We start from the raw sequence: 15,991 nt of genomic DNA on the forward strand, positions 1-15,991 counted from the left end.
CCCTGCAACTCCGACCTTCACTCGGACTTCCTCGACGTGAAGCTACGCTTCTCTGTTGCCTTTGGTTAGGAGTTGCCTTCACAAAGGCACACTCTGCATTAATTGGAGTGACTGACAGTGGAGCATGCGAGGTCTGTGGCACCGAAGAAAACATCGATCACCTGCTGTGCCACTGTCCACGATACACCCCTGAGAGACTAGAACTTGCCAAAGCTTTTCATGAACTGGACAATCGGCCGCTTTCTGTGCAGGCGCTGTTGAAACACCGCCCCCATCGCCCATCGGCCCATAAAGCGGTGAAGGCACTTTTGTGCTTTTTAAGGACGACGGGCTTGTGCGACCATATATGACTAATACTGCAATTTCTGTAAGGCCACACACGTCAGCGAACTCACCGCAATTTCTTTCTTACCTTCCCTCCTCTCTCTCCCTGCTACCTTTGTTTTCCCCCTTTCCCATTCCCCCGGTGTAGGGTAGCCAACCGGACGTTATTCTGGTTAACCTCCCTGCCTTCTCCTTGTCTCTTTCTCTCCTGCTCTCATCCATTGGTAAAATATACCTTCACGTACTTCCGAGTAATAGGTCCTAACACACATCTCTATTCAGGATGCGTCCGCTGGACAGAGCAGGATCGCGTCACGTAATAAATAAATTTACGCGACTATTCATCACAAACGCCGATCCTATCTCCGTGTCCACTAAGAAAAGTGTTTTGAGAAAATGTGCAACTCTTAACGCAGACAACTCACTGGCAACAGTGCAAGTAATACTAAAACACCGCAGGACTGCGACAATAACGGCGCGGAGAAAGAAGCAGAGACATTGAAGGAACATGCTTTTACGAGGACCTAAAAGTAAATTGGTGCGGTTGCTTTATTGCAAATATAAAGAAACTTCCAATTCATGTGCGAAATGTTTGACAGCATGGTCAACATGAAAGGAGAGGTCGCCATAAAATATTCCGGGTACCTATTCACAGTGAAGTTAATGTGTAACATATTTCATTTTAGTATGTTCTACGATAGAACAACGCATTATTATAACACACTAAATGGCGTGAGAATAAAAGACAAATGAAGATTGCCAGTGCCTGCCAGCACACTGCGACTGCCTTCTAAATATAGGCACAACAGGGAAGGAGGAGGAGAAGGAGGAGGAGGAGGAAATCAAAAGAGAAGGCAGGGATGCTAACCAGGAATGTGTCTGGCTGGCTACCCTACTCCGGAGGAGGGGAAAGAGGGAATAGAAAGATAAGATAGAGAGAAGGAGGGTAGTGAGGGTAAACTCCGCTGTGAGCACGCGCACGCACGTGGAGGGCCTGGGCGAGTCAATGATGTCCACATTGGCCAGTCACCCTCAAGAAAGACAAAAGTGCCTTCACAGCTTTGTGGGCCGATGAGCGATGGGGACGGTCTTCGAGTAGTACCTGCACGGACAACGGCTGATCATCCAGTCATCGCAATGCGATAGATAATGTTTGTCTTTCCGACTGAAATCGATGACAGTGGCACAATAAGTGCTCGACGTTCATCGGCACATCAGGACAATTAAACAGCGTAACAGGCGCGAAAAATGTAACAGCTTGCGACCAGGAACGATCCTACTCAGCTTTGTGCGGCGAGAAAATGAGCTTTTTGTGAAAGCGAAATTACCTATATCGTTTTGATTATCAGTCACCCAGAGAGCATGTCACAGTGTTAACGGCAGCACGGAAATTTATGCATTTTACGATCAACAAATAAAAAATATTGAGCTGGACCGTCCCCAAAATAGTGCTTTCCTTCCATTGTGTAAATAGGGGTGATGTTGGCGCACGGGGGCTTTCAATGTTGTTACTTGTATCGGATTATATCGGCGATGAATAAAGATGCGAGTGATAGCTTGCGATAATACACTTCGGGAAGCTTCCACTCGCTGTGTATCAAAGTACACCGCGATGCTTAGTTTCTATAGACGAAGATTGCCCCTAATACTCAGACAGAAATAAAAAAAAAGGAAATTAATTGAGTTGACGAACCCTGTGAATGTGGGTCATCGACTGCCTCCACTACCGCCTGCTGTGGTTAATTTCCACGGGTTACTTTACCAGTGCTCATAACAGCCCCACCCAATATAACAGAAGACAGAACATTGTAGTTGTACTCCCTGTAGAGCAAACACTAATAAGGTATTCTACATAAACCAGCGTTTCTAAATACAGAAAAAGAGGGAGGTTGAAGTTGGCAGAAAAGCACTTCGCCTCAGAAGCAAATTTCTCTGAAAGAACGGAAGGTCTTGAAGCTTGAATTGTGTGTTCGAGTTCTGTGATTATATTACTTTTAGGTTGTGTTTAATTACGAGAGCGTTTTGCTGGGATATAAGTGCCGGCCATAAAGACAGCAAAAGGCGTGAGAAGTCGCAAAAAGTCGTAAGATTCGGGGAACGAAGGATTTTACCACCGTTGTTATAATTATTATTTTTCTAATCCCTTAGTAAAGCGAATGATAAATAGCGCTGCCTAATTGCCCCCTAGTTTCATTGCTACATTTCTCAAGGAACGACCTTTTCGCGTTCCCTTTTTCAAACTTTACGGAGAAATACAATTCATAAAATGCTTCACGCATATCGACTGGGTAAATAGAAATTAGCAGCATGGCAGCAGGACTACGTTCGGACCACTGTCGCTGCATAGTAATAAGGAAACGGATGGGCGCGTGCTCGATTGATATCTTCGATTTTTCAGCGGAACATGCCCTAGTAATCATCGACGTCAGCGTAACCCACGCACGAAACAATAGCGAAAATATTGTAATACCTGCGCTTTTTCCAAGTATTTGGGCAATGCTTGCATTAGTGCGGCAAATTTGCATGTTTCCTTATAGACCGCATTATGCAGAACTTACGGTGATTAGTCGTTCATGGTAGTCGCACTCCTGTAGTCGTTAACAGTAGCTCTGACTCGTGTAATTGTTCACAACCCATTTTGTCATCCTACGCAACCGACTGCGCTAATCTAGGTTGTCATTAGAGGTTTTACTCCAAATAATTTTGCGGCAAAATCAAGATGGTTCATAGATTATTTTTCGTCTGTGCTTTGTTTCAAATACAGGCATGGACAAATCTTTATATTGTTGGTTTTGTTTGGATACTGTTGGTTTTCGCAGGTACTCTATGAGCACGCACGTACGTGTCATAGCAACCCATTTGCATATTCGTCAGTTACAGCTTGGTAGTAGAAGTTGGCAGTTTTCGCCCGATGACGAAGCATGGAGAGAAATAGCAAGGTCTAGCGCTTTACCCGAGCTCCTCGCGCACCGTTCTAACAATACGCGGAGGCTGTATGGCTCGACGTAGCACGCGAGCCAACGCAGCAGAAACAGTACCCATGGCGGATACCAGGCATCTCACAACGTTGCCTCGACAAGAAATGTCGGATGGATGGATGGATGCAAAATTGCAGCATTGCAGATGCAGCATTGGAGATTTTGCAGCATAGTGATTACGTACCTGCGTAGACTTGCATAGACTCGTAGACTGCGTACTTGCGTAGACTCGCTCCCCCCCAACACACGCACACACACACACACGCACACACACACGCACACACACAAGCACACACACACACAAGCACACACACACACACGCACACGCACACACACACACACGCACACACACAAGCACACACACACACACGCACACACACAAGCACACACACACACACACACAAACACACGCACGCACGCCACCACCACCACCACCACCACCAACCACGTGGTACACGTGACCGTGGATTTCACAATCTCCGGGATCGGAACAACCGACTGCGCAGACCCGTTGAACCCCCCGGAAGAAGTCATAGAAAGCTGCGTTTGTTAAGGCATAGGAAATATGCGAGATTCCGTAAGGAGCTTTTCCCACACACCTAGTTTGACCTAACAATGGTGGCGGCCCTCGGGTTCCAGTCGTATTGAAGATGAGAACACGTGGGCTGATAACACCATTCCTGCTGCCTTCCCTACCTCGCTGCGTCGAAGGTTTCGCTAATAGAATGTATAGGTACGACTGAACGAGTACGTAGAAGGAAACTGGTATACAGAGACAGCGCTTCTTTGAAAAGCGATGAAAAGCGTATCAAAGCTTTGAAAAGCATATCTCAGGTTTAACAGTGCTACCAGCTGTAGCGCAGCCATCTAAGTTGCCGAACTTCCCACATCCAATGAGCATATTTGGCTGCCTTTCATTGTCTCAGCCCGTAATTCTGCGGAGGACGCAGCCAATCAACGACACATCCGCGGGGCAGTGCAGCTGTTTTCGCATACGTAAGCCAATTTGCTATATGAGTTCTATCTCGTGTGTGAGCTGTCCGGAAAGAGCAGTAACACCCAGCAGCAGCCACGGCCAGCAAACTTCTGCTAGGGTTCATTGTGAAAGCTTCGCTTTGAAGCCTTGAACAATTTAGAAAAAAATTATTCTGCGGTTTTACGTGGCAAAAACCCCGATCTGATTATGAGGCCTGCCATAGTGAAGCATTCCGGATTCATTTTGACCACCTGGGGTTCTTCCACCTAAATTTAGGAACACTAGCGGTATCTCCTTTTTTTTTTGTATTTCGCCCCCATCGAAACGCAACCCCCGATGCCTGGATCAAACCCTCGTCCACGACATTGCCGGTTGAAGTTATTCAACGCTATATATATAACTTCTAGGCTACCGCGTCGGATGTGCTTTGAAACGATAGCGGCCTCACCGTGCAGTCAAACACCAACTCGCGCCCCACACCTCCTGATCCTCTCCCCCCCCCCCCCCTTAGTTTCCCGCCATCTGAAGCCTGTCTCCGGTTGCGACGTCGACCACTCAACCCCTATCGCAAAGCCTCGGTGTGCATTTGAAGCGGCGGAACGTCACCTGTGCGTGTGAAGAACGCTGGGGTGCAGCGCCGGAGGTGCCAGGACGTGGCAGTGCCGGAACACGAGACAGAGGCGAGGCGGAAACTCCGACTAGAGAAGCGCGGTTAGGGAGCAGGAAGCGGACACAGATTAGACCCAACGTGAGGAGACGGCATTGCCCCCTCCCCCCCCCAAAAAAAGGAGGAGAATCTAGCTTTGGAAGTTTCACCAACTTCCAAACTTTCAGCCTGCGCTGACTAGGAGACTTTGAGTCGTCGTTTTTCTGGCGAAATAAATTCGGTGGTTGTGCTACCATTTTTTCTTGAAATAACAGTTGGCTCGTTGATGGTATGCCTTCTCCTTATAGTTATTCTTTCATTCATTTATTTTTGCACCTGCATCGCAATAGGGGGGGCCTCTAGTCATTTCGAGGTGCAGCTGTTATGCACCCACGTACAAAAGCAAGAAAGAAGAAAACATCACCCGAAAATGTGCAGTGATAAACACCGATAGCGCGACCGCATATATGTATACAGCGTGACCATTTTTAAGGTTTATAGCATATTTAAAAATAGCCTGTTGCAGGTGACATAATTCTAGTCCTTGTGCGGGATTAGTCCGTGAGACGGACATTGCTTGCATGAGACATATGACCACGTATTCAAAGAATTCACAAAACTCCGCTCATTACCTTTCGAATCAATTACTTTACGGCGCATATTGCATTCTACAAATTGTAGGTGTTCAGATTGCAAGGCGAATCCACTTGGAATGAATTCCCAGAAAGAGCAGAAGCGTAGACTGTTGTGCCAGTTGGTGCATCATGTATTGTCGTTGAGCGTAAATACGGGCGGGAGGAAACGGACTGGACAGGACAAAGGCTCACTTACCATTGAAGTTTAATGAAACGTTATCCAGGAAGCGAAGGGCCACATATGCCCAGCCGGAATGCTATTAGAAAGCTAATGCATAATCGCATACAAATGTTGCATAACATGCTAACGCCCAAGCAGATAACAAATTTTTTTATCCGTCAGTGCAACTGACGGGGCAGTGACATGCGTGGCTGATTGTGCGTACATCTGGTCAGCCTCAATAATTCCTATCGCCAGTGTGTCATTAGGCTGGTTGAAAACTGATGCATTTCTAAATAGCGCAGTGCAACCGCAATCTTTGATGGTTGCACGTAGGTGCATACCAGCCCCTACAGCCTTTTAAAGATGCTTAGTGCTCCCCGAGTCCGTCATTTATACATCGACCCGTTTGGACAATGTAAACTTACCGCATCGGAGCGGAATTTGGTAAACGACGTCAGTGGCGCAAGTCACAAGGGGGTTTACGTGTCTCTTCTCACATGCATTTTTCGCGCACTTTTCGCTCCGATTACGCATTAGAGGGCACAACTTCGCGAGCTTACTGGGGGCTGTGAAAACTACGTCCACCTCATCATTGCGTCCTACTATCTTCAGGTTGTGCGAAACTGCATGTATGTGCGGCATCACCACAACCTTTCTTAGGCTGCGGCTTTTCCTGTGCGCTTGCGGCGGTCGCCACTTTGAGCTTCCTTAAAAAGGAATCTCCGACGGCCACCAAAATACCGGAAGGGAAACCCGAGCTAATGCTAACGCAAGCACAATGATCTATGCTAAAGCTCTCTCCTAGTAGCACACTTGGCCAATCGGTTTTTATTTCGTCTTTCAAAAGACGCTGAGAACGAGGGACCAATATAAAAGCAGGCAGACAGGAAGCATGTACGTACTTAAAAAAAAACACGAACAAAAACAAAAGAAACATACAATGACTGTGCGCATTCACCACCCTTACATGCGTAACTTTCCCTCTACATTTAAAGATGGCGAAAGCAATCAACACTAGCTCAGTCTGGAAGTAACCAACAAGCTTGAATGAATTATAGTGCAGTAGTACACAGGAGGCATAGTTTGCGCAAAAATTACCTTCTCGTTGGACATGAAAATCTTCAGTGATCTGCCTAATGCGTTCGCTCACGTGTTACGACAGCATCGTCAGTGTTCCCCACGCGGTCGTCTCTAGCGCAATACGCAAAACAGTCCCGCACCAACTGCAAGCACTTGCGTCAGCGAACTCTAGGCCGTCAGTGCCAAGTCTATAGAGTTCGCTCCAGCCAGCGGCGTCAAAGCGACTCCAGTTTCCCAACAAGTTTCGCAACTTCGACCGATTGCTTGCTGTTGACGTTTTCTTTCTTTTTTTAGACAACGCCTTCTGCAAAGTGCTCCACGTTGTCTCTCGCTCCACGCTCACCTGCCTTTTCCTTTCTCCGAAGTTTCTCAATGAAAAAAATAAAACACGGAGACGGCAACACGTCTCGGCAAACTGTACGTTCCCACCAGCGTGCTTTTTTTTCTCCAAAAAGCGAACAAGTCTCCGCCCTCACGACAGTTCCACTACTCACGTGTGGTTAGCCTCAAAGGGCAGCCACAACCGCAAAAATAAAGAAAGAAACTTGTAGATCACGTCAACCTGTGATTTCGTGCCCGATATCGAAATCTCCGTCCTCTTCGAAAGCACACGACGTCGGACACATCCGCGTCATCCATCACTCGAGCCTGTCGGATGTGCCTGCGTGTAGCTTGGGTTGCCTCGGACTACAAAATCCCAAGCGATAAAAGAGTGTCGGGGGGTTCGTTCAATCTGCCCTGACACATGCAGAAGAAACCAAAGGATGAGAAATAAAGAAACGTCTTCGAAGAAGGGGGAACGTGGCGTCTGGCAAACGGAACGTATTGACGTTGCCTCGACACTCTGCAACGAGCTCAAGTGCACGCACTCTAGCGTATTGCTGCGCCCTGTTTCACTCCCTCTCTCTCTTTCCCTCGGCTCAGGTTCAGGTGTTGCAACGACAGGCCGAAACCCTTCCGTCCCAGGAGAGTCGCACAAGTTTAGTCGAGACACGCGTAGGTCGCGGCCCGTTCGCGTCGAGCTTTTCCGTTCTTGGGGGAGTGCCATGTGACGTCATTCGCGCGCCCACAGCCGTACGCACTGATTTCGCGAGAGTTGCGCGCAGTACACTCCTAACCTCATTGAACTTAAGTTGCACTAGCTAAGTGGAGCATTTCCTGCAAACACGTCCGGCTTACTTAGCGAAATCCTATGTGCAACGATATTGAGGGCCCTACGCCGTACTCGGTACACCTGTAGTTCGCGAACCCCCTTGCCCTCAGACTGCTAAAAGCTGGGACCTTTCACTTGGCCTGTGACGATCATTCATCAAGTTAACCGAGGTTTCTCAACCTCTAGCAAACGTAGCTTTTCCCTTGGACTGTCGATTTTCTTTCTTAAAGTGGCATAGACTTCAAGTTCCAGATGATAATGAAGTACCAAAGATGCTGCTGAGCAGTAGCAAAGCTGCTGTCGTTTGGTAAAACTGAATTGACTAAACGGATCCAACAAAAAAAGAGCGGTCCAGAAAGCCTACACCACGTCCGGGAGAAGCGAGAAAAAGTAAAGCTTTACTATAACACCCAATCCTGCTCTCTTATTGGTCCCGCGTAGTTCTGTTGTGTTTATACAGCGTTTCATAGTAGATAACTTGGAGAGAGAGAACGGCGCTAGTGCACGAGCCATCGAGCATGGTGCGTCTCTGTAGACCGGTGATATCTCTGATGGTAATTGTGAAGCATTGCTGGAAATTGGGACAATCCCATAGTAGGCGTCTGTTTTCATAGTAGCCCCGTCAGCGTATGACCACTAGTTATGAAAAAAAACAGAACTCACGCCAACCGACATGAACAAACTACTAAGATTCTGAAGTTCTAGCCCCTACACCGCAGTCTTGTTTATATTGTTCATGTTGACGATATTGTGAACAGAGCTCTCGAGTGCAGACCTAAACATCGTTTCTATTTGTTAGTTTCTTAGCCGAAGGCGGCTATCAGGTAGGTTCTTTCGTGATTCTTTATCGAGCAAGCGAGATTTGGTGAGACTCTTGGTCAGACACACTGACTAGTCGGTTAGAGCGACGCGCGGCCAGTTTCCACGTTCGTGGTTACGCAGTGATCAATGTGTTATTATTAGTCATCTAAACATACGTAAATGCCACACATACAGACAAACAATGAGTAAGGTAGCAATCGCCTTCTGAAAGGCACACCCCGTACATCCTCTTGAAAAGGAGAGAAAAAACTGGGAAGGAAAAAAAGGAAAGATAAAAACATGGAAAGGGAAAGCGAAAGAAAAATGCAACACAACACGTCAAATATACTGCAGCACACTATGAGCACCCCATACGATAATCAGGTGCCGTATTATTGACAGGAATTTCGCACAACTCTGCGAGCCTTGTATCGAGCACAAGCTGGACTCAACTTGGGAAAAACGATGTGAGCTTGTCGGCTGGTCATCATGGAATGGAAGGACTTGTAGTTAGCACAGCACGAACATGGACATAAGGAGAAACGAGGCACACGCACAAGCACTCAAGGAAATGGTTTTCAATTGCGGCACTGGTTGTGCTTGTACGCACACATGACCACGTGCACAGCAATTTCAGTGCCCCTATATATACTACAGTATACAAATAAGCATGACAAGACCGGGGTCCTAACACGACCGGGGTAGTTAGAGAAGTATGGGAGAGGCCTTTGTTCTGCAGTGGGCGTAACCAGGCTGATGATGATGATAATACAAGTAAGCATGGAAAGCAAGCATAGCTTTGAAATCGTTTTCATGCTTGCTTGTATTGTAGTATAGGGGCATTCAAATCGCTATGAACGTGTTGTTATGTGAGTACAAGTGCAACCTATCCTTGATTTCAAATTCCGCTGGTGAAAGTTGGCTCTTGTGTCTGTGTTTCGTTGCTTCTTGTGTCCTTGTTCTTACGGTGTTGCATCTCATGACATTCCCTGAAGCTGGGCCTTCCCGCAACATTATATATTTATATATATATATATATATATATATATATATATATATATATATATATATATATATATATATATATGTGTGTGTGTGTGTGATCGCAGTTCGAGCAAGGTAAAGTTGCTATACCTTGCTCTGCGCTGCAGAGTGAAGACAACTGGAAAAGAATGTGGAATTCGAAAAGCGAGCGTGTGAATAATTCGCCGCAGATCCCACATGCCAAGTACGAAGGGTACAGCGCAGGTTCTCGCCGGCGCATGCAGCCGATACGAACCCTGTTAATCTCATTTAACGTAGCTTGCACTAAGTGGAACATATTTTTAAGATGTTCTGTTTAATAAGTGCAGCCTATCTGGAACCAAAGTATTAGAGCGTCAGCTCTTTCTTTGGGGAATCTTCTCGTCACTGCTACAATATAATACTTTTTAAATTTCGTTTCGCATAAGCTCCAGTAAGTTGAGCATCCTAATGTCCTTTCGCATAGGCATAACCACGTGTAACACGTGGGGAACCTACGCGGAACGCGGTTAAGACGGCAATGTTTCATATCCGCCATGGTGGCCTAGCGACTATGGCGTTGCAGTGCTAAGCCCAACGTGGCGTAATCAAATCTCGGCTCCGGTGGCTGCATCTCGGCGGGCGGAGAAATGCTAAAACGCACACGTTTGCTGTTCATTTGCCGCACGTAAAAAAACCCAGATGGCACATATAAATCTGGACTCCCTCACTACGGCGAGTGTAATATTGAAATCGTGGTTCTGGCGCGTAAATCACAGGAGTATGTGCGTACGTACGGTGCTTGCGCGCTCGCACTCCGCTGCACGCAACTTCTATTTCCGCTCGCGTGCGTAGGCGGGGCGCGCACACCCGCCTACGGGACCTGCCCGGCCGGAGCTCAGAGCGACGCACCCGTCTCTTTTGTCGTTACCCCCGCAGGCTCAAAGTCTGGGCAGCCGCTACCGCGTCTCCAGCAGCGCCGACATGGACAAGTGTCTAGCGTGGATCGCCACTTTCCTCTGCCTACTGCTTCTCGTCGAGGCCATGGCGGAGGCGTCTCCTTACAGCGTCGCCGGTGAGTACATGAGTGCACTGCGGAACACCACTCAGCTTTAGTGAATGAGGCGGGATTAGTTAGCCTAGATGGTTTGCCAGTTTCCAAACCAGCCGCTTCTCTCCTTTTTTTTTTACTTCGGCTATCAGTCCGTCAATTCGTCAAACCAGGCGCACTAAACTGTTGCCGGGAAACAACTTCATCACTGCGGAACATTGTGGCCTCCCATAACAGCAAGCTACTGCATGTTTCGTTGTTTATACTTTGTTTGTTACCACTCTTTGATGCCTGTCGCCCAAGGGGTAAAATGAATGAAGAATTAATTAACCAAAATGCTTTTAGCACGTTGGGCTAGGGTAAAGCAAGCATACATAATTAGCGACATAGTTTTTGAAACAGATCATTTTCTTTGGTCAGTCTCACCGTCAGTTCAGCTCCACCCTGTCTGCATACAGCTTTCCTCGCGGGTATGACAACAATGCGGAACGCTGCCAGCTGCTTTGGCTGTACTAAAGGAGGTGTGATTAGTTAACTAGATAGTTAGCTTGTTCCCTAAACAGGCGCGTTTCTTTACCTTTTTTGCCAATTAGTAACTACGTAATTAGTAATACTAAACTGTTGCCGGGGGACATTTCCTACCATATATGCTGTAACCTACCTTGCTTTATCCTTTATTCTTTTGTTCATAAACACACCCTTTTTGATGCCTTCTTTCCTGAGGGTATAATAAATACGCAAATAAATAAATAAATAAATAAATAAATACTTATTATTCGTTTGACTTTGGTAACCAAGGTGGATTAGTTAGCGACAGGTAGCTTTTTAAAATAGCTAATTTCCTTTAACGTGATTGTCACTTTATTTCCACCTTGTCGTCATACAATGTCACCCGTGAGTATGGCAACGTTGCGTAATACCTCTTCGGCGTAATTGAAGGTAGGGCAATTAGTTAGGAAGATAGCTAGTGCACTTTGTGTAGGCGAATGTTGCCGTCCTTTTTTTCTCAATTGTTGGATCTGTTATGAACAATATGAGCAAAATCACCTTGCCAGAGGAGCAGCATGTGCCACGCTTATATGCTCCGAAATCACCATAAATGGCGTTAACTTAAGAAAAACAAAAGTTAGCTATATCCTTAAAAAATTTACTTTGCTTGTCTGTCAGTAAATTAGTCCAGCAGTGGAACCAGCTCGCTGAACAATTGCCGATGGGAAATTCATCACTGGGAAAGACCGTGTTTTTCAAAGTTTTGTCGCCCCTAAAAGAACACTCTGTATACTGCAACCTACGGCATGTTTCACCGCCTATTCCTTGTGAATACTTACTCACCTCAGTGCTGCCTTTCACCCTGAGGATGCAAAAAATAAGTAAATAAATACATAAATAAACAAGTAAATAAATACTTGCGACTCCTTTGGCTACGCTAAAGCAAGCACGATTTCTTAGCGTGGTAGCTACTCGCGACTCCTTTGGCTACGCTAAAGGAAGCACGATTTGTAAGCGTGGTAGCTAGTTTTTCTTAACACCTGATTATCTTTATTTTGTTTGTCAGTCCATTAACTTCTACCCTGTCGCCATTTAGTCTCGCCAGCGGGTATTAGAACACGGCGGAACACCACTCAATGATTGATTTGTGTGAAGGAAGTATGCTTAGTTGGCTAGTATAGATACTCATTTAAACAGCCACTTTTCCTTGCTCTGGGCATCGGTTGGTTCCATTATGAAGCATTTAAAACGATGGTTAATGTGTCGCAGACGAACACTTCAAGGCTGTGGAACACTGCTCATTGTGTCGACTTCGGTGCAGAAATTGTAGCATGCTAGCTAGACATGAACTTTTGTGAACATCTCATTTTTTTTATTTGGTTGGTCAGGTAACGTAACATCCGTCTCCCTATACCGTGGCGCTGGGGAAGATTTCACTTCTGTGAAGCCCATACATCAGACTGTTTTTGGCAAATGTGGAGGAGCCGCTTCGAGAAAGCCGTTTGGCTAGCTAGCCCTTAAGCAAGCTAATTGTTATCTCTCTTACTCACGATCAGGTAACTTCAAAGCCGGGTTTCTCCAGTGTTGTTGGTGAGCATCTGAATGCTGTTAAACATGAAACATACGTTAGTGTTTTTGGCAAAGGGGGAGCAGTTGTTCTCAGTAAGCACCGCGGCCAACTAGCCTTTAAACATCCAAATGGCCATCTCTGTGGCAATCAGGTAATTTCAAAGCCGTGCATCTCAATAGTGCTCAGCGAGCATTTCAATGCTGTGAAACACATCTTACTGTGTTTGGCAAAGGAGGAGGGGCAGCTTCCGGAAAACCATATAACTAGCTATTCCCTTAAACAGCTAATTCTCTTCAGTCTCTCTCACGATCGACGAATTTCTGACACGCTTTACTGTAATGGAGTCGGTCAACATTTCAGTGCCATGGAACGATTCTCACGTTTTTTTTTTTTGGCTTAGCTTTTATATGGCCAGTGAGCTAGACAGCAGCCTACTTCCTTAAACAGCAATTTTTTTGTTTGTTGGTCGGTTATTTCCTTAAGTGTTTTAACCATCGCCCTAGAATGTCCCGGAGAAATATTAATTTCTGCGAAGCCCTTCTCATTGGTTTAGCTTCGGCGTGGAAAGTTGTGGGTAACTTCTTGGTAATTGGCTAAAGCGCTGTCGTGCTTGCCATGCTAGCAGCACAATAACGACACTGGACAGAAATCACAAAGATGCACTTTACTGTTTATGATATGCATTCCTCTTCTTTTTACTCCATGTGGCTCTCTTGCTGTCACTACGCGTTATGACATAACCGGTTAGCTACATTATTTTCTATAGTTGCTTAGTAAAGCCTTTCCGTCTGTAAATCAGTCGATTTCTTAAACAACTTCAAACCCTGATCTCTTCGGACCATTTAATTTGAGCTCGTACACTATTGCTTATTATGTTGCTTTCAATTTACAAGAGCATTTTGAACCAGTCCATTTGCCATGTCAACGTTCTTACATTGGGCCACACAACCATTGTTTTCATTGCTATTTTGTTCCGTTAAGACACACAGCGCTCTTTTTTTTTTCTAGATTGCACTGCTCCACCTTAGCCAAATGTTCCGTCTGACGAATATTTGCCTTTAAGTGAGCAGTTCGCTGCTTTAACCGGGAAGTTAATCTGATTAAAAATCTTGCAGGGTTCTAAACTACCTGGCCACGGCGCCGGAAAGGAATTAAATATAGGGGCCAAAGTCATCACACTTTCTCGCGATGTAAACAATTAAAGTAATATAAAATGAGCAATAATCAACAATAGGAATAATAACGTAAATTTCAAGGTGGTTCGAAGTTTACGAATTGATTGAAGGGGAAACTATTGCAAAGACTTTCCATGTATAGGTGAAACCTAAAGGGAACGAGGTAAAGCATGTACCATGAGTATTGCGTTGCCGAAGGCTTTATAATGCATGTAAAACGCCGTCCAGGAGTTTACTTTGGCATTCTTGTTTAGGGCGATAAAGCGATTCTAACGTCACTCCAGAAATGGAAAATTCAAATTGTTCGTTTACATTTCGTTCTTGGTATTATTGGCATCATGCCAGTTACTCTGGAGTGGGTTCATTTCTAGCCTCCTTTTAGGCGTCTTCAATAGAAAATTCCGCATCTGATGGAGGGATTGAACCAGGGTCGCCCCGATCAACAGCCGAGACTTCTACCCATTAGGTCACGTGCGATTTTCTTTTTCCTTCGTGGTATCTATTGGTCAGTGAATTGCAAAACCCTGAAAGATGCTGGACTTAACGGCAAATTGCTTCGCATGACCTGGGTTCCCACACCGCGTCGGATCTGCATAATTTCTTACCGCCATGTAATATCAGCGGCGAATTTCGTAGCGCAAAGATGATGACAGGCGTTAATGAACGATAATGAACGAAATTGATGAAACAAGCAAACAAGGATACGCCCTGTGCTTAATGAGCCTTTCTTCTTTCACTCGGTCGAACATGTGCGTGCTAATGTCATTTGCATGCCTACTAAGCCTAATGTGAAGCCAGCATTATGCGGCTTAAGCAGCATAAAGCTAATGATGGCTGCTTATGAAGATTAGAAAGATTTCTCATGTAGCCATTAAGAAGTGTTAGCATAAAACATATCCTCCACTTACGGAGTTCGGTGCAAGCATAAAAAAAACGAATGCTAATGTCTGGAGACGTGAAGACATATCTGGGTGTCCTCTTCAACCACCTTCGTATTGTCGGTTTGCTCTCTCTGCATTTTAGCTCAACTACCTAGTCGAAACGCCACTTTCTAAATCTAAGGAAAACCTCTCACAAACTCGTTTGCTGAGGAGAATTTTTCGTTATGAGACACTCTATAAATCAATTATACGTGACTTACATTTAAGGTTCCTGCATTGTTCTCAAAGTGGCCAACGTTCCGACCTGCGATCGTAAATTCTCTGAGTTTATTCATTAGCCTATCACGAGCCGCGATCCTTTCATACGCAGCATTGACAGACTTATATTCTGCGCGGTGTGCTATTCAATCGAATATCGCAGGCTTTTCTATGAATGCGAACAGCGGCATAGACCGTTTAATGTCCACTCACATATAGTGATGAGGAAGATGATTTTAGGCATCCTTCCTGAAACGGGCGGTGACAAATGGTCAGTCAGCCTGCTTGATCTAATCAGGTGTAATGCACTTGTTTTGCATTCTAGAAATTTTTTTTGTACGTCTCCATAATGTTATGATTCTGCCTCAAAACTTGTATATCTACTTTGTATCGCTACCTTACCTTGAACTTTCACTATCGCTATCGCTATCTATGCCTGTAAAGAATCCGGTCGTATTTCTTCCCTGTCTTATTTCTACCGATACTCTAAACATCTCTTGTTAATGGCAGTTCCGAAAGATGTACGTTACTTCCAAATCTCACTTGGTTAATCGCTTCGCATTTATTAGGATGTGCTGAGTGATTTCCAGATTTTTGCTGCAACAAATACATTCCTGTTCTTGTTGCGAATATTTGCTCCGGTATGTTTTTGCCCTTAGGTAACCAGCTCGAGTCTCAAATGGTAAGGCAGTGCCCTGTGTGTTATCGTACAAGTTTTCCCTGCAAATATTTTACACCGAAGCTGTATGTGACTAGAATTTCCGGAATTTCTGCGTCTCCACCCAAAAAAAAAACTCAACCAATCACAG

At 45.5% G+C, this 15,991-nt stretch overlaps 1 protein-coding gene across 27 annotated transcripts in view; it reads left to right on the forward strand.

The window, feature by feature from the left end:
- LOC139050998 (uncharacterized) overlaps positions 1-15,991 on the forward strand; it is a 458,593-nt gene that overhangs the window by 395,761 nt on the left and 46,841 nt on the right. For all 27 annotated transcript variants that reach the window (XM_070527963.1, XM_070527975.1, XM_070527974.1 and 24 more), the window contains one exon: positions 10,698-10,833. In XM_070527963.1, the coding sequence (XP_070384064.1) occupies positions 10,743-10,833 (91 nt within the window). In that variant the 5' untranslated portion in view covers positions 10,698-10,742. The remainder of the gene's footprint in view (positions 1-10,697; positions 10,834-15,991) is intronic.

This window comes from Dermacentor albipictus, chromosome 10 (genome assembly GCF_038994185.2).
Source record: "Dermacentor albipictus isolate Rhodes 1998 colony chromosome 10, USDA_Dalb.pri_finalv2, whole genome shotgun sequence".
Taxonomy (NCBI): Eukaryota; Metazoa; Arthropoda; class Arachnida; order Ixodida; family Ixodidae; genus Dermacentor; species Dermacentor albipictus.